This window comes from Aulonocara sp. 'chitande type north' Nkhata Bay, linkage group LG9 (assembly GCF_057382095.1).
Source record: "Aulonocara sp. 'chitande type north' Nkhata Bay isolate Kocher_YH1m ecotype deep benthic linkage group LG9, A_spYH_male_GT1.1, whole genome shotgun sequence".
In the NCBI taxonomy this organism is placed as follows: domain Eukaryota; kingdom Metazoa; phylum Chordata; class Actinopteri; order Cichliformes; family Cichlidae; genus Aulonocara; species Aulonocara sp. 'chitande type north' Nkhata Bay.
The window spans coordinates 772,501-792,500 of record NC_141352.1 but is presented as its reverse complement, the minus strand read 5'-3'; the positions used below and the strand labels follow the sequence as shown (position 1 = coordinate 792,500).

Below are 20,000 nucleotides of genomic sequence, written 5' to 3'. Positions count from 1 at the left end.
CTTGATTACTGTAACAGCATCTTTACAGGTCTACCTAAAAAATCAGTCAGACAACTACAGCTCATTCAGAACTCTGCTGCTTGAGTCCTCACTAAGACCAAAAAAGTGGACCACATCAGTCCAGCTCTGAGGTCTTTACACTGGCTGCCTGTCCGTCAGAGGATAGACTTTAAAGTTCTGATGCTGGCCTATAAAGCTCTGAATGGTTTAGGACCAAAATACATCAATGACCTCCTGACCCAGTATGAACCTTCCAGATCCCTCAGGTCATCTGGATCCGGTCTTTTATCAGTTCCCAGAGTCAGAACCAGACACGGAGAAGCTGCATTCAGCTTTTATGCTCCTTATATCTGAAACAAACTCCCAGAAAGCCTCAGATCAGCTGAAACACTCAGTTTATTTAAATCCAGGTTGAAGACTCACCTGTTCTCAGCTGCATTTGAATAAAGCACCAAATCCACACTTTAAGCTTAAATTTCAAAACTTACATTTAACTACTGATTTTATCTACTGTTCTGATTTTATCTGTTTTGATTTTATATACTGTTGTTTGTTTGTTTGTTTGTTAATTAGTTAGTTAGTTTATTTGCTTGTTTTATTCAATTTTAAATCATGCTTTTTATTTGTTCTTGTTTCTAATGTCTCTGTAAAGCACTTTGAATCACCTTGTTGTTGAATTGTGCTATACAAATAAACTTGCCTTGCCTTGAAAAACCTTCAGTCGGCTGCAACAAAAGTGGACAGGGACTAGAAAGAGGGAGCACATTTCTCCCATTTTGGCTTCTCTTCACTGGCTCCCTGTGAATCTCATCTTAAAGACCTGGTAGTATTCTATCACCCCAACTGAGCAGGTCAGTCTCAGAGCGCTGGGGTGTTTGTAAACCGTAAACAGGGCATTGAAAAGTGGAACTGTTTGGATTCAGGAGACAGACAGTATCTCTACTTTTAAGATTAGGTTTAAAACTTTGCTTTTTGATAAAGCATATAGTTAGGGCTGGATCAGGTGACCCTGAATCCTCTTAGTGCATCATGAGGAGCCCCCAGCAGCCTAGGCCTACTGCAGCCTAACTGTTCTTTTCACTCACTCTGCATTGAATAATTAGTTACCAATCATTTCTGGCACTCTTCGACAGTGTGTCTTTTGTCATGTCTGCACTTTCATAAAGACGCTGACTGTAATGACAGCTGGGGTGGACAAGGCTAAGCATCAGCCTTTCAAATGAATTTAAAGTCTATCTGGGTCTTTGGTTGATTAATAGGCTGGTGTGGAAAAATGCTGCCACTCCTCCTATTCTGACAGTTGTTATGATTTGGAGTGTTGATTCATTTAAACTAACATAATCATCCTGCTGCAACCAGGTTTCTGTAAGGCAGAGTAAATCCATTTGTTGATCAATTATTAAGTCATGTACTAACAGAGACTTGGAGGAGAGAGACCTAATATTTAATAATCCACATTTCACTGGGTTTTTTTTGTAAACATATTTATTGAGGGCAGCACGGTGGCACGGTGGTTAGCACTGTTGCCTCACAGCAAGAAGGTCCTGAGTTCAATTCCACCATCAGGCCGGGGTCTTTCTGTGTGGAGTTTGCATGTTCTCCCCGTGTTTGCGTGGGTTCTCTCCGGGTACTCCGGCTTCCTCCCACCGTCCAAAGACATGCAGCTTGTGGGGATAGGTTAATTGGATAATCCAAATTGCCACTAGGTGTGAATGTGCGAGTGAATGTGAGTGTGAATGGTTGTCTGTCCCTATGTGTTAGCCCTGCGACAGACTGGCGACCTGTCCAGGGTGTACCCCGCCTTTCGCCCTATGACAGCTGGGATAGGCTCCAGCGCCCCCCGCGACCCTGAAAAGGATAAGCGGATGGATATTTATTGAATTTTGTATTCATAAACATCCAACACTTTAAACACCTTGAATATGTGGCAGTAAGAAAGCACTAAGAAAGCAAGACATTCAAAAAACAAATTAAAAAAAATACTAAGGGAAATTAAAAAAATAAAATAAAAAACAAAAAAAAAGTACAGGATAGTCTATACTGTATACATTCCCAAATTTAGTTGCATATTTTCATTACATTATCCTCTCTCTCCAGTTCCTCAACATCCCCAGTCTTTAATAGCTCCAGGATCATTTTCCAAATGTCAAAAACTTCTGATGATCTTTTCCTAACCACATAGGTCAGTTTCTCAGGAACTAAACTTGATGACACACTGTTTAACCATTGGTCAAAAGAGGGGCCACCAACATTCTTCCAGCATATTGCAATGCAACATTTGGCCTGGAGTAAGAAAAGGTCAACCATCTTTCTGTCTGAGCTAAATTACAGTCATCTTAATAAATGCCTAAAATACAGATGTTGGGACTTAATGGGACAGGGTGATCTGAGAAATATATTTTAACACTGAGCACTAAAACTTTTGAATCTTTTCACACTCCCACAAAGAGTGGTACAATGGACCCTTGTGATCAGTACACTTATAACATATGTCCACTATATTAGGATAAAACATTAAAACATTTTTTCAATTTCTACCCACAGCAAGAAAACGTATTTAGAAAACTAAAACATTGTGGCCCTCAGCTGAGCAGCCCAATAATACCATTCTAGGTTTGGCAACTGTAGCCCTCCTCTATCATAGGGCACGTAGAGGAGAGAGAGTCGAAGTCTTGGCTTCCTGTTGTTACAGAAAAAATTAGAGAGAAGCTTTCTGTTTTTTGGGAAAAAAGAAGGTGGCGGGGCTAGTGGAACTGATTGAAAAGCATATAGGAATTTGGGTAATATGGTCATCTTTTTTATGTTTATTCTTCCCAGTATAGATATAGGCAATGTTGTCCATCTGTTGATCTCTTCCCCCAATTCTGCTACCATGGGTTCGTAGTTGGTTGAACTAAGTTTGCTTATAGTTGGAGTTATTATGATGCCCAAGTATCGAAATCCTTATGCAGCATTCACAAATGGGTGGGATACTAATGGTTTTCTCCTCTCATTACCATTTAAAAATATAATTGATGATTTTTCTCTGTTCACCTTGAATCCCGAGATTGTACCAAGTTGATTAATCAATTCCAAGAGAGCAGGTATTGTTTCTGCAAGCTGTGATAGAAACAAAATAGTATCATCAGCATACATTGCTATCTTGTGTTCAATATCCATGGTCTTAATGCTGTGAATTGAGGTGTGTGATCTAACCACTATCGCCAGTGGTTCCATGTCTAAAACGAAAAGGTGAAATTGGTGACCCTTGTCTCGTACCTCGAAACAATTCAAAAGGGTGAGAGATGAAGTTATTAGTAGATATCATTGCAGTAGTATCAACAAGTATTATTTTGACCCATCCACAAAAATGTTCACCAAATCCAAACCGTTTAAGCACCTCGAGCATATAGGGCCATTCCACTCGGTCAAATGCTTTTTCTGCATCGAGAGATAAGATTGCATTGTCAGGGAACTCTTCACAGGCATGAATTATATTAAGAACTCTCCTCACATTGTGAAACCCCTGTCGGCTTTGCACAAAACCATTTTGGTCCGTATGTGTAATGGCAGGTAGTATCCTTTCTAGTCTCATTGCTAAAACGTTTGCTATAATCTTTGCATCGGAATTTAAAAGTGATATGGGTCTGTATGAACCTTGTTCAGGGGCCTCTTTGCCTGGCTTTAGAATAAGAGTGATCAGAGCATTTCGTAATGAAGCAGGGAGACTCCCTGTTTTAAAGGATTCCAAATACACATCTACCAATTGACTATGTGCACGTTAGCATATGCTACTTCCGGTGTGGAAACTCCTGTGGGGAGCTTTGTTTCCGGTGTCCTATTCGCACCTGGTTTACGGCCCAAAACAAGTTAAGCAAATGAATGAATCAAGCGGCGATTTACATTTCTATAGATGTCTCAGGCATTTACCCAACATATCTGTAAATGATGTTCATCGACTTGTTGATATGTTTTCCCCGCGCCTCAGAGCAAAAGAGAAAAGGGATTCAAATGTTATATTTCTCAGCTGTCCCTTGTTTATCGCGGGTGTTATGTTCTAAAAATAACCAGCGAGAGGTGAAATCAAGTAGCCAATTTTATTTTTTGATGGTGCAAAACGTTTGGTGGACATCGTGGACATACAGTACTGCACTTCAGAGTCACACTGTTAGCATCGATGCAGCGATTCTGTACTGTACAGGAGAGACATCACGGAGGAGATCGTCTGCAGCAATCAGGACGCAGGACACAATGTGACGTAAAAATAAGCAAACTTGCACTAAAAAAATCTGTGAAACAGCGAGGTGAAAGGTGAACCGCGTTATAGCGAGGGACCGCTGTAATTTTTAAGCTAAGTCACAACATACCCTTCGTACATACTAATGTATAGAAACCGTTACCAGCAATCATTCATTTTTGTGTGGCTTTTTTCACGGTTTGTTAACATGCTGTGTAGGTGTGTACTTGACTAGCTGATCTCGACATAACGGGAAACATCTGGTTTGACTATTCTTCACCTGTAGTTTGAATGCTGAACATTTGCCTGTTTAATTCATAAGACCAGTCACTACACAGAGATGTGCTTCTGAATGTGGACGATGTGTCTTCTGCTGCAGTGATGCAGTTCTGCTTGTGTTGAGTGATGTAAAAAACTGATCGATCTAAACTCTTTAAACGTCAAAATTGATCATTAGATTTTTTATGACACAGCAGCGGTGAGTGTTCCCACCTTCTCTTTGTAACTTAACGCGATCTTTCCGTTTTCGAGTTTTGGACATGATTTTGGAGGATATCGTCGCAGTAGCGATTGACTGCAAAGTAAAGCTACCGGAAATGTACAACCCCACATCCGGTCTCAAACCAGGAAGTTAGCATTTTCTCGTGCACAGGGTCAATGGGGCTATTATTTTCTCTTTAAATAGTTTATAAATATCTATCGGGAGCCCATCTGGGCCAGCTGTTTTACGTCCTTTCATGCTTGTGATGGCATTAGAGACATCATTCAGATCCAAATCCTTCTCCAAAGCAATTTTTGTATCTTCAGAAATACAAGGGATGGTCAGGCCATCAAGGAAACTCTGCGTTCAGAGTCAAGTAAGCCATCTGAATTATATAGCAATTTATAATATCAGTGATTCCTGAGATTAGGGACAAAACAGGTTTTAATTTTCTAAAATATATTTTTTGTTTTTTCAAAAACATATTTACTAGGGGTGCAACGATACACAAAATTCACGGTTCGGTTCGATACTTTGGTGTCACGGTTCGATATTTTTTCGATACAAAAAAAATGTTCATGCCTTTTTAATTTGTCATTTATTAAAATTATAAATATATATTTTAACTCAAAAGTACAGTTTTTAAATTTAACCCTAACCCTTGTGCGTGTTTTTTATTTTGACAGCGAATGCGCACCTGCGGACCACTTATGTGCAGCCCTGGTTATTTAGCTCGTCATATTGCAGCCACAGAAATTATTTTGTCCATGAAACCATAAAGCTGCACTTTCTTTTTGCCTTATAGTCTGATTTGTCATAACTTCTCCGTTTTGCAGTAAGCTTTTCTTTGGCTGTCACTTCTTCACCCTGACCTGTCTTATTTGGCTCAGCAGAACTGAAATATATATCCTGCTGCTTTTACACACGGACTCACATAAGCTCAGCGATTCTCTGCGCGATCAACCTCTCACATGTTTAAGCTTGCTGCGGGAGATTTCACTTGTCATGTTTGCATAGTAAGCTAACGATTGATAAGACGATGTCAGAGGAATTGGTGCACAAATTATCATCACTCACAGATCAGTGCTGTCGCTCTCTATACACAGTTTGCGCGATTGCAAAGTGAAAGCAAAAAACAAGCGCAAATTCAAACGCGATTTCAATATGTCACATATTGACAGTGGCTCACCGATGCCAATGACATAATTACCCAGCTACATTTCTGAAAGAATGCAAAAGCATTGACATATATTTTTCCTACAATAGCCCGACGGGCAGGGAAGAGATAGATTTTGGTAGCCCGACTGGAAAGATCGCTAGCTCCGGGACGTCGGGCTAGCGATATTGCGAGCCCTGTATCTGATTGAGGAATCACTCATCTTTGGAAAAGAGAGTTTATTACAGAGAAATGTCTCTTTCAAAATAAAAGCTCTACTATACGCTTCTTCTGGGATATATTCTCAGCAGCATATTAAACATATCAGGTCCCCATAAGGAGAATCCTGTGCTAACGGCTGTCTAAATGACTCGGGTAAAGTTTGTAGCATGCTTGCTTGTTTTTTTTGTCTGCTTCCACTTGTCTTTGCACTAGGATGCTGTCGGAGTAAATGTGCAGTCATATTCGTTGTGTTCCCACTAGTGCTTTCAGGTTAATCTGAAATGACGTTAACGCCACAACACGGCAAATCTCCGTTAACGAGCTACCGCGGATCGCCCTGTGCGTGGGGCTGGACGGCCAACACGTTAACGAGCTAACTGCGCTAACACACTAGCTCCCACCCATGTAATTGAGCATTGTGTGGCACATCCAACATACTGTTTTACTTTAGTCCATGACTCGCTTACCTTCAGGGTCATACTTCACATAAAAACCAAAATAGTTCCAAACGCCAGATCTGAATGAGGGTGGGGGAGGTTCAGTTTGCCATGTTGCAAAGAGAGCTTAACTTCTGTCTCGCTAGCTTGCCCTGCGCTCTTCCTTCTGACTATGCTGTCTGTGTTGAGCGCTCAGTGGATCTGCGCTGGACAGTGCAGCCTAGGCGGAGTAGTCGAACGCAGATTCACTGAGCGCTCAACACAGACAGCATCGTCAGAAGGAAAGTTGATAAAATAAATTACAAATGTTGTATTGTTCGATAGATATGCGTACCGAACCGAAAGCATTGTATCGAACGGTTCAATATCGATACGAATATCGTTGCACCCCTAATATTTACATATAATTGTTACACAAAGTTTTGGCTGTCTCACCATGTTTTGGTCTCCCATTTTTTAATAATTTATGCTTTTGCTGGAGAAGTGCAAGGTTTTTGTCAACACCATCAGACACAAAGAAATGCAAAAATATATATTTTAAATTAAGTTGTTTCAGCAATTTTGACTATTAGCAGGTTCTCTGTTCTACTGTTTATGCACATATGTTTTCAAACTAATTATACCACGTTTAAAAGTTAGATTGTTTTGGCTTTTTATTATTAGAGTTACAGTCATACATATTTTCAGAAGCTTGTATTTAATCTCTATAAGTCGTGGCTAACACCGCTAGCATGAGACACGAGCGTGATGCTACCGGGATTCCAGCTGCTGCGGGCGGACAGGACGAGAGAGAGCGGTAAGAGGAAAGGAGGGGGAGTGGCAGCGTTTGTGAACGACAGATGGTGTAACCCTGGGCACATCACTGTGAAAGAACAACTCTGCAGCAGAGACATTGAGCTGTTAGCTGTTAGCATGCGTCCGTACTACCTGCCCCGGGAGTTCTCGCATGTTATCGCGATAACAGCGTTGTCCCCCCCTCGGCCAACGCAGATGCAGCCTGTGACTCTCTCCACTCTGTGGTCAGCAGACTGCAAACACAATCACCGAGAGCCCTTCTCATAATATCAGGGGACTTCAATCATGCCTCACTGGACTCCACACTGCCCACCTTCACCCAGTATGTGACCTGCCCAACCAGAGACAATAAAACACTGGACTTACTGTATGCCAATGCAGAAGAGGCATACAGTTCATCACCTCTCCCTCCCCTGGGCAGATCTGACCACAACCTGGTGCACCTTGTCCCTGTGTATGAGCCCTTAGTGCGCAGGGAGCCACCAGCCACCCGCACAGTACAGAGATGGTCAGAGGAGAGCGAGGAGGCTCTTAAGGATTGTTTTGAGTCAACTGTGTGGGAGGTGATCTGTGACGACCACGGAGAGGACATCGACAGCCTTACTACATGCATTACTGACTCACCCACCCCCACTACTGCTGTTCCACCTCTGACACCTCAGACACTTCACACCTCCTCTATTCACCCTGCTCACTCCTCCCCACCCCCAACAACAGCATCCAATACACACTCAACACAAGGCTCCAGCCTGCCTCTCTCAACCACCCAGGTTAGGAGGCAACTGAGGAGGAAAGGAAAGCTGTGGGTCCAGATGGCATCAGCTCAAGAGTGGTCAGGTCCTGTGCAGACCAACTGTGTGGGGTGATGGAGCACCTCTTCAACCTGAGCCTGAGGCTGGGAAGAGTCCCACAGCTCTTGAAAACCTCCTGTGTTGTACCAGTGCCAAAGACATTCCCTATTCCGAGCAGGGTAAACTGTTCCCTCGATGTTTTTCTCATAAGGGTCTTCTGAATCGCTCTTTGTCTGGTCCCTCACCCAGGACCAATTTGCCATGGGAGACCCTACCAGGAGGCAAAAGCCCCCAGACAACATAGCCCCTGGAATCCCTGGGACACACAAACCTTCCACCATGGTAAGGTAGCGATTCACGAAGACGGCCCTGGTGGTTGCATTTGTTTGATTTCTATTTATTGAGAAGTAGAGATCCATGTTTTCTCCTATGAATTTTATGAAGTCAGAATCTTGTAACCAAATTTTAGGGTGTAAGCGCCAGTTAAAATAGTGTTTGTTCACTTGTACAACATTATAAAATAGCGAGACTGGGGCATGATCTGACAGAACAATACTACCGTGAATACTGTCAGTTACACTAGGTAACAACGATGAGGAGATAATAATCTATTTGAGAGTGGGTTTTAAATGTTGAAGAGTAGCATGAGCATTCCGTTCTGGTAGGACTTTCAGAGATTCAAATCTTCTATGTATCGAAGTAGTTTCTTTCTTGTTTGAGAATGTGAGGTATCTGTCCCTGACGAGCGATCAGTCTTTGGGCCCAAGGTACAATTTAACCCTTTACAGCCGATCGGAGCGGGCACGCTCTGTTTTGCGTAACTATTTTTAAATCCCGGTAGCTCTGCAACCACGTAAGCTAGCGCAATAATTTTTTTTGCATATGAAACTGGAGGAGTTGTACTTACATCTTATGCCATCAGCTTGTCCTCGGTCACAGTTTCCTTCCACATATAGCTTTGCAAAAACTGCATAAAAATCACTTGCAGCAACAAAAACATGATATTCCAGAAACACGCTTCGCCGATCCAATCAGCTGTTTGTAACACTTCCTACGTCCATCAGCGTGAACTATCACATGACCGCATGACCTGCCCGAAACCGGAAGTGACGTCATTTTGCGGAAATGTAGTTTTTTTTTTACCATCGTACCTCATGAGCTTATACTTGTGTTTTTAAAAGTTTTGTTTGACTTCATGACTTTCTGTGTCGTTTCTGGGATGCTTAGGACTCATATTGCACTGCTGGAAATAGTTTATTGTGATGCATATGCTGTTATTTTGCAAATTTGCACTATAATATTTATTTTCGTTTTTCCTGCAGTATATAAAAATTGGTGTATTTCAAAAATAAAACTATGAAGACACTTAAAATAAATTTCCTGTGGTGGGAAACTAGTTTGTGCAACTTTTTTGTATTTACAGTTTTGAGGGATAAGCCTCTTAAATTTCTCTAACTAGAAATATATGTTAAAAAAACAAAAACGATTTTCAATTTTTTTGTAGTTTATTGCACTTTTTTGCAATTTATGTAATTACTATGCACCTAATGCAGACATATTATTAAAGTTTGGGCTATAATGGTTGTATTGATGTATAGCAACTTGAAATGCTCCCAAAAATGGCTCCACAGCATGTAAAAATATAATATAAGCTCTGGCGGACTTGGTTCTATGGTAGGTCTTAAAGGGTTAAGTCACCTGCCAATATGATCTTACCAGGAAGGGTGGCCATTAACAAAAACACATTCTCAAAGAACAATGGGTTGTCATCATTGGGGCCGTAGACATTAAACAAATTTATATTTCCTTTCAAGAAGGTACCCTGGACCACCAAAAATCTACCCGCACTGTCATAAATAGTGTTATTTACCTGAAAAGGCACTGAGTTGTGAATTAACACTATAACCCCTCTAGAATGAGATGGGAAACAGGACGCTAGTACTTTGCATGGCCATCTCCTTTGTACTTTCACCAAGTTGTTTCTGAGTCGATGGGTCTCCTGGATAAAAACGATTGAGGACTTCAGATGCTAAAGCCTGGTAATAACCTGCTTTAGCTTAGTCACTTTTACCATCCCCCTTACATTCCAAGAAGTAAATTTAAACTTCTTATTTGGAAGCACCTCATGTTTTGAGGAGTATTGAAAAAACAAACACAAAGCTGAAAATCTGCCATAAACAAATCTCCTTAGCTATCACCCCGAACCAGACAGCCCTCCCTCCTGTGCACTCACCGATCCAGTGTAAATAAGGGAGCAGTTAGACCAAACCAAGCAATCTTAAAAGAACAAAATACAACTAACAAGTTCTTCATGTCTCCCAGCGATAGTAAATATTTTCACGAAAATGTATATCTGAAATGTTCATTGGAGTCTCTTCTGCAGCTTATAACACAAGTGAAGAACCGATTACTTCTTGGGACAAAAGTTTATTTGTGAGGAGAGCTACCTGTTTAACAAGTGCATCAGACTTGTTTTTCTCTGAGTTAACTGTGTCTTCTACGTTGCTAATTCGCACTTCTGCTTCATCCATGCGTGCCAAGAAGTCCTGCCTGCACGTGCCTGTTAACGTCCTGTATGGCTTCCAGCACCACATCAATTTTCGTGGAAAAGTCATTTCTGATCTCGTGGAGAATCTGAATGACATCCATGTTGTGTGCCGTTCCAGTATTTTCGCCTACGTGTGGCTCAGGTCTAGCATCATCTGCTGAGTTAGCTTGACTACTAGCATACGATACATCGTCTTCCCCATTTGGAGAAGGGTTAGTTTTAATTTTAGTGCCTTCTTCGCTGGCATATTTTTGCATGATATTATACTAAATGGCCACAGGTGGTAAATTTCACTGTTCGTGGAGTAAAAGTATAATTCTAAGGCTTTTATGCCGGGAGCTCACCAAAAGCCATATGTTTAGCCACGCCCCCGACATTTCACTGTTTTACTCTTTGGTTTGGTGTTGTTCTGTACTCTATTCTTTTTTACTCATAACTAAAAGAAGTTTAGTTATTGTTGTTTTTTTGAATTTGCAAAATCTTCTTGTTGATTGATCGAAGATGACTCACAGTTTTGTCCATTTGAAATGATTTCAAAAACACAACAAAGGTACATTTTAGTTTTGTCTAGTGCTTTTTATCAGACTAACAGTACCTTAAACATAGCTTTTGTTTGTATGTATGTATAGTACAAAAAGAAGACAATCAAATACACTTCCCATAATGTAAATAGTGCCTGGTGTGTTCTGTCCTCAGGAAGGCTGCAGAAAGCCAAAACAAGTCTGTGGCCATAATGGCGAAACCTACAACACGGTGTGTGGCGCCTATTCTGACCGTGTCACTGTGGACTATGAGGCCCCCTGCAGAGCTGTGGGAGCTGTCTCTGACGTGGCCCCTGACTCAGCCTGCAGTTTGGTTTCATGTCCAAGTCTGTCCACTCCAGGCTGCCACCCTGTCACTCCACCAGGTGAGTGGAGTAGCACCATACATGAAAAGGTTAACTGGGGTCAGCCAGCAGATAAAATTACACCGTGTACATGACATTTATGTAGCGTCATGGGCAGTACGGTGGTACAGTAGTGAGGACTGGTTCCTGGCAGGGCCTTTCTATGTGGAGAGCGCGTGTTCACCCTGTGCCTGCATGATGACTGCAGCTCCCTCAGGCCAGGACATGCATTTTAGGTTAACTGGTGATTCTAAGTTGACTGTGGATGTGAGGTAAAGTGGTTAAAAATGTCTGAAACACTTTTAACTGTCAGTACAAGTAGGATAGTGTCACATAAAGACGTTGCATTTTATTATAATATGTTCTCTGAACTTTATCCAGGAGCCTGTTGTCCCATATGTGCCAGCATCCTGCAGATCCTCTGGAGCAAAGAGCGAATGAACACGTTCTCAAAGGTATGGACGGTTCACAGCTGTTTGTTTGTTTAGGTAACAAATCCACTGTCCAGTATGATATGTTTATGAATGATTTATGCTGATGACAAAGGGAGTTTCAAAGTACTATTTTCTTTAATCAGTGTTGTTAGGTTTGACTTATAGGTAGGGTATGAAAGCTAGAGCAGGTAAAATCAATATTGACCAGTTTTCATGGTGATGTGTCGTAACAACCAGTACAATCCACACATTCAAAGAAATCAGACATACATGTCCATAAGTTATGTGTAAGAATGAGAAATGACACATGTAAAATGAAGAAAGGGAGGTGCAAAAAGGCGTGGAAAGTTATGACACCAGCTGAAATCTGTCAGTAAATAGAAAGCAGTCCTGCAAACTAATAGAAGCTGATTCAGTCCCCACTGATGGCCTATAAAACGCTGTCTCATTACCGAGATGTACACCAGAAACATTTCATAATAGATAAAACCGTGAGCTCTCTCAAGATATTCACATCCTTATTTTTCAAAACATACTGAAAGCACTGTTTAGAGAAGAACTACTGAAGGTTCCAGTGGGCACTGTTGGGACCACAATCCCAAAGCATCCACTATAAACTGGCTACAACCAGGCGCTGCCCTTAAGATTTCAGGTAGAGGAGTAACAAGAATGATCAAAAGGGTTGTGCAAGAGCCAAGGACGACTTGTGGAGGGCTACAGAAGGACCTGGAATCAGCAGGTACAACTGTTTCAAAGAAAACAATAAGCAATTCACTCAGCCGCCTGTATGCACACTCACCATGCAACATGCCATTGTTTAAGAAAAAGTATGTTGAAGTCCGTTTAAAGTTTGATGAAATTTGCCTGTGAAGTACTGGGAGACTATGGTCTGGTCAGATGAGACCAAGATTGAACTCTTTGGATGCTACGTCATGTTTGGAGGGAAAGGGTACTGCATATCGCCCCAGAAACACCATACCCAAACTGAAATTTGGTGCTGGGAACATCATAGTGTCGGGCTGTTTTTTCTCTATACACCACTGGCATTCTTCATGTAATTGAATGAAGGATGAATGGGAAAATGTACCAACACATTCTTGATAAAAATCTGCTGCCAAGATGATGAAGATGAAAAGAGGGTCGTTGCTGCAACAAGACAATGATCCCAAACAAACAGCCAAAGGAAGGAAGCTAAAGCTGCTGGAAGGGCCCAGTCACCTGACCTGAATCTGTGGAAAGTGCTAAAGCTAAGAGTTCATACAAGGGGCCCACAAAAGCTTCAGGGTCTGAAGACTGACGGCCAAAATCAGGAGGACAATAAATGTTCCCCATGTGGATCAAATAAGCAAGTTCAGTACTTTGTGTCTGTGTCATTTCTCATTAATATGCCACTTAATTGGATTTCTCCGTGGATTGGATGGGTTGTTAAACACACCTGGTGAGAATTCAATAGCGCCTTTAGAGATAGATTTACTTACAAAATTTGTGATGTGTTATTCCCACACAGGGATGCTGTGTGAGACTTTGTCTGAGCCGCTCTAGCATTGTCCTCTATGGGCAAGGGAGATGGAGGAGGCTGTGCTTATGACATTCATGGGAGAACTGTAAATCCTGTCTTGATGAGACTGACCCTGGATGAACGAGAAGGATGGTGGCTACATTTTGATGTATATATTATACCAGCGGTCCCCAACCCCCGGGCCTTGGACCGGTACCGGTCCGTGAGTCGTTTGGTACCGGGCCGCGAGAGTTGAGGCTCAGGTGTGAAATGTCTGGTTTTCAGGGTTTTATCGGTTTTCAGCGTTATTTTGTTATCGTTTTTATCGTTAACTCGGTTTTCCTGGGGCTTTTCACGTGTGTTATGAATAAATCTTTTTTTTTTGGTACCAGTACTAGTTTTATTTTGTTGTATTTATCCGCGACACCTTAAAGGCCGGTCCATGAAAATATTGTCGGGCATAAACCGGTCCGTGGCGCAAAAAAGGTTGGAGACCGCTGAATTATACCATCAAACCCATAAATATTTGGACAGAGACAGTTTATGTTTTTTTTATTTTGGTTGTGTACATTACCACAATGAATTTGAAATGAAGCAACTCAGGTGCAGTTGAAGAGCTTTCAGCTTTAAGTCAGTGCAACTGCCTAAAACTGTGAGGACCCAAAGCATTCTTCTAATGCAGTCTCTTCATTTTAGGAGCTCAGAGTTGGACAGATTGGTGCAGTGTGCAGCACTGTAGCCTCACCTGAGTTCAGTTCCACCATCAGCCTTTCTGTGTGGAGACTGCATGTTCTCACTGTGATGGCGTGGGTTCTCCGGGTACTCTGGCTTCCTTCCACAGTCCAAAGAAGTGCAGTTAGTGGGGTTAGGTTAACTGGTAAATCTAAAGTACCCATAGGTACGAATGTGAGTGCGAATGAAAGACCAGACAAAGAGCGATTCAGAAGAACACCATGGGAACCGTTCACCCTGCCTGAGATAGGGTTACCAGGCCTCGCCCTAGAGCCAGGCCGGCAGAGGGTGCCCGAGGGCGAGCATCTGCTGACTGTAGAAGTAATATTCATCCAGGAAGGTCTTTTCATTGGCCTTCAGGTCAACGGTGATCCAGGGTTTCTTACTGGGAAAACAGACATACAGTCCTAGTTGGGAGGATGTATCCTCACAGAAATGTGTATGGTCAGTGATGCAGTCTGTGCTGCTGTTGATGTCTTCCCCATATGGATCATCCCAGTCTGTCGCATCCAAGCAGTGCTGCAGGGTCTGGCTGGCATCCTGACTCCACCTCCTCACAGACTTGGTGGAAACAGGAAGTCTTTGAACACATCAACATGCATACATCCTGTGCGTTCTCAGAGGTTTATTCATTTTACAGACTGCTGGGAGGTTGTCAGAGTCAATCATCACAAACGTCTCAGGGTGTTTACACTGTAGGTCAGCTACAGTCGTGTGGAAGAGGTCACACAGAGGTCATCAGCTGATGCTGGTACATAAACACCAGTCAATAAGCTGAGGGTGTACTGAGTGATCAGCACTAGGTTACTCTATAAAATTGTCTTTCTTTTCCCAAGCACATCAAAATAGTTTACAACATAACAGGTTACACATCACACCACAGACAACGTCTCTATAAAAGCATGATTGGGAATCCTAACATCCAGAAAATATAGATCGATATGTAGAAAAAATCAAACCCAGACACTCAGAGGGAGCCATGCCTGCCTGGATTACTTCATGTCAGAGGAAGAGCACAGCCCAAATGTGAGTGAGGGAGACAGTGATGTGGAGCTGCTGATGGATGTCCTGATCATAAATCAGTAAATGTTGTGGTGTGATGAGGCTGTAGTAACCTGTGCTTTACCCAAGCACAGGTTACTACACTGGAACGGTCACCACACAGTCTCTTGTGTTATAAAGTGCTTCACAAACCTGAACATTACGGCTAACAGCTGTAGATTTTCCTGTTTCAGTGAAGCTAGCCCAACAACAAAGAGCCACTTAGTGTTTAACACAGTGACAGTGGACAGGTTACCAACATAGGACTCATAGTTGCAGCTGGGGGCGGCACAAACGCGACCCCCTCAGTAGCTGGCTAACATAAACTGATGTACTGACCCAACCAACCAATCTGGTGGCATCACGCTCTGTACTGACACAACATGGTGCTGAACATGTTCTGTAACCTTTCATTTTAAGCACTTTGGTTTTTAAATCCAGGCAGACAGACAGAGTGAAGTCTTTTTTTCATGTAAATGAACTACTGCTGTCAGCGTTAATCTCGTTACAATGACGTTAACGCCATAACCGCATTAACGTAGCAAATCTCCATTAGTGTCAACGTGTTAGCGCGGTGACGCGTTAGCGCTGTGCAGCCCCACAAAGGGGAGATTTGCTGCGTTAATGTGGTTATGGCGTTAACGTCATTTTAACTAGATTAACACTGACAGCGCTACTAGAAATGCATCGATTTCTGTAGTAAGCTCAATGCTGTCATTATATTTGTGTCAGTGTTTTCCAGTAAAGACAGATACTGTGGTGCTGTGCTGGGAGCATTTGTTGCCCTCATTAAAGTGTCACTGACCTGTTGTATGAAAGTTGGACAGCAACATGAATGTAATGCTGTGTGTCGCTGCGTGCAGCTGAACAAGAAGCAGCCGGTGACGGTCCACGATGTCCTTCAGATCCTGCGGCCTCACATCTCAGTGCCGCAGTGCGATGTTTTCGGCTACCTGAGTATTGACCACCTGCTGGTGGTCATCATCGCCCCAATGGACCAGCAGCCAACACCTCTGCAGGTAACAAACACCATCGTGCACACACACAGATATAGTCTGTTATATCTGTTGTTCTGCACACGCTTATGTGTTCTTTACTTTGATGAGAATGTGTGAACATTGTGTTCACAGTGTTTGCAGTGAAAGGCTACACTTTAGCTGTGTGACGTTCCCCTGAATGAATTAATAGCATGCATTTGTGTGTGTTGCTGTCACATGATCTTTTAATCACGTGTTCTGTTCGGCAGTCGTGACGAGCGCAGTTCAGGTCTCAATGCTTTGCTGTGCCAAACACATTGTTTCCCCAAGAAGAGCAGCTTTGGCGCTCTGTAGGCTTTATTGGATTTATTTATGTTATATTATTATCTGTGTGGATGCTGCAGTCGACGGGGTGAAGGCTGAGGGGAACGTTGGAGATGAACCAAACACATCAGGTCTCCAACTTTATTTCGTTACGGGACCAGTTGATCAAATCCATAATAATCCATCCTTTAGGTTTTAGAGAACAAGACTGAGGAAATCTTTGAGGGTTAGAGTTAGACGAAACTAGACAAAGACATAGAAGCAGCAGCAGGGAAGATAAGGGAGGGAGAGGGTGAAAGATGGGCCCTCCTCCTCCGAGAGCCAGAGAGTCATGAAGCATGTAGTTAGGCCTGGATAGTTGAGGTTCAGTGGGATTAGGCCTCCCCATGCAGTATTTCTACCCAACTCACCTTTTTCACTCACTATGTGTTTATGTGTGTTTCGTGACTGAGTAAAGATGGCGCCAGTGTGTGCGGCAGGCCGTCCTCGTCTCTGTTGTCAATCTCTTTTCCTTGATATTTGTTTATTATTTGTTATCTTTCTGGCACTATGCCCCCCAGATGGTTATGCATTAATCACCTATGACGGGGATACTTTGTTAAATCTTTGTTTCCCCCCCTATGCTGGGTTGGATCAAGGCTGGAATTTGGGAGATGCTACCTTTCCACGTATCATCTCTTCTACTGGTTCATACGGTTCCCCTCTCTGCTCCCCGCCTCAGAAGCGCTATAGGAAGTGGGGCAAACGGAGTGGGTTTCAGGTTCGCTTAAAGGCTTACCTTAAAGCATCAGCTGCAGCTAATTCCCTCACCACTGCGGGGATTATACGACTTCCATCTGCTCGGGATCCATCATCCTTCAGGCTGCTCAACCATCGCTGGATCTGTCCGGTTGGTAAACAAGCCTGTCCGGTTTCTCCGGTAGTCTCTCTGCCTGTTCGTGTTTGGATTGGGTCCCCCAGTGATGGTGTACGGCTCAGGCATTTAAGCCGGCTAAGACGTGCTTCCAGCAGAGATAAGATGCCGATCTCTCGGATGGCTTTATTAAACGCAAGATCGCTGGTGAATAAAACCTTCATCTTAAATGACCTCTTCCTCTCCTCTCGGCTTGATGCTCAGTTATTGACTGAAACTTGGATTCATCCTGGTGAGTCCTCTTCTTTTTCAGAGCTACTACCCCCGGACTGTGTAGTCTTCAGTTCACCGAGGCCTTCGGGAAGAGGTGGAGGCGTGGCCTCTGTTTTTAAAAACAAACTTAAAGTTCGGCAACTGCCCTCTCCTACCTATTCTAGTTTTGAGGTTCAGCTTGTGGAGCTTGCCGGACCCCCAACGATTCTATGTGCTGTGATTTATCGACCACCTAAATATAATAGGTCTTTTATTTGTGAATTTGCTGACTTCTTAGGTTCATTTTTATTAAGTTATGACCAAGCTCTTATCACTGGAGATTTTAACATACATATTTGTTGTGCTGATGACCCCCTAGCCAAGGATTTTCTTGCCCTAATTGACTCTTTTAACCTTACACAGTGGGTCAGGGAACCAACTCATCTTAAAGGTCATACCTTGGATTTGGTCCTCCCATATGCTTTGGATATTTGTACTATGGACATTGATAATACTGGTATTTCTGACCATTTTTTGGTTATGTTTGATGTTGAGCTATGTGCAATTGATTTAAATTCTAAAGGCTGTCATCGCCCTGTACGTATCATTAACTCTGAGACTGTGGCTAACTGCATTACGGCCTTTCTAAACTTTGCCTTTTTTGATCCAGACTTCACTGATACAAACTGTTACACACTTCCATTGGTTGATGATTTTGCCAACGCTATGCTATCCACCTGTTGTTCCATCTTAGATACTGTGGCCCCTATAAAGATGCAAACGTCCCAGAACTTCTCATCAACCATGGCTAAATGACACTATACGAGCCTTACGTCGTATTGAGACTAATAGCCACAACGCCCGAATGTTATTCAAAATTTTTAATTCAGTGATAAATCCCTGTCCGGACTCTTCGAGCTCGGCCTCTCAGGCTGTCTGTGAGCAATTTCTTAATCCCGCTTGTACCATAGGCCTACTAGTACAAGTGGAAATACACTAAAAATTACCTCCAAGTGTTCAATACTGAGTATTGTAAAACAACTGATTGACATCAAAATTTAAACAGGAAGCAGGATAAAGTCTGCTTACAATTATCTCTCATAAAGTTATTTTTAGCTGCTTTAACCATTTACAGCTTTTCACATGTTAATGACTTAGTTAATGATCTAACTAGCATAGCAACAGCATTTCAGGGACATGCAACAACTGTACCCACACTCCGCACATCACGTGTCTGATTAGCCACATTGTTACACCCCGGCCTAGGCAACCGGAGTGCAACACGAAAAAAGTAAAAATAAAGAAAAAAAAACACACACAAAAAAACCCCACTAAAGCTCACCACCAAAATCCCGAAACGAAAGTATCGACAAATCTATTTACAACAAACTATTTATTTATAACAAAACACCAAACTATTTACAACACGGGGGAGATCGCGACCATGACACACTGAAACAGGGTTTAAATACATAGAGGGAGCAATCAGGAAAATGGACAACAGGAGGGAAACACAGCTGGGGCAAATTAGAACTGACGAGACAGGGAAACGTAAACTGAAAACACTAAGATAACACAGACTTTCAAAGTACACAGGAAACACATAACAGTCACGCCAAAAACAACACACTGACAACACCGAAACGTAACAGTTCCCCCCACCCAAAAATCAAACATGTAACCCCAAGTGAAATGTTTGATCAAAAGCGGATGAAGGCTGGTGGAGGCTGGAGCGGTCCCACGGACCCTCCAGCAGACGACGAAGGCTGGAGCGGTCCCTCGGACCCTCCAGCGAAGGCGGATGAAGGCTGACGAAGTTGATGAAGGCTGGAGCGGTCCCACTGACCCTCCAGCGACGACGATGAAGGCTGACGAAGTTGATGAAGGCTGGAGCGGTCCCACTGACCCTCCAGCGACGACGATGAAGGCTGGAGCGGTCCCACGGACCCTCCAGCAGACGACGAAGGCTGGAGCGGTCCCTCGGACCCTCCAGCGAAGGCGGATGAAGGCCGGAGCGGTCCCTCGGACCCTCCAGCGAAGGCGAATGAAGGCCGGAGCGGTCCCACGGACCCTCCAGCAGACGACAAAGGCTGGGGCGGTCCCCGGACCCCCCAGCGAAGGCAATCCCGGACGAGTCCCCATATGTTACACCCTAGCCTAAGCAACTGGCGTGCAACGCAGGAAAATAAAAATAAGGAAAAAACACACGACAAAAAAACCCACTAAGGCTCTCCACCAAATTCCCAAAACGGAAGTGTCTCAAAACGAAAGTATTGACAAAACCCATTTACAGCTATTTACAACAAACTATTTATTTATAACAAAACACCAAACTATTTACAACACGGGGGAGATCG

General features: G+C 43.0%; 1 protein-coding gene across 1 annotated transcript in view; it reads left to right on the top strand.

Annotated features, from left to right (window-relative positions):
- The window catches only part of reck (reversion-inducing-cysteine-rich protein with kazal motifs), a 100,405-nt gene that overhangs the window by 75,647 nt on the left and 4,758 nt on the right, over positions 1 to 20,000 (top strand). The window contains exons 18-20 of the mRNA XM_086305301.1: positions 11,343 to 11,553; positions 11,914 to 11,987; positions 16,101 to 16,256. Coding sequence (XP_086161427.1) covers positions 11,343 to 11,553; positions 11,914 to 11,987; positions 16,101 to 16,256 — 441 coding nt within the window. The remainder of the gene's footprint in view (positions 1 to 11,342; positions 11,554 to 11,913; positions 11,988 to 16,100; positions 16,257 to 20,000) is intronic.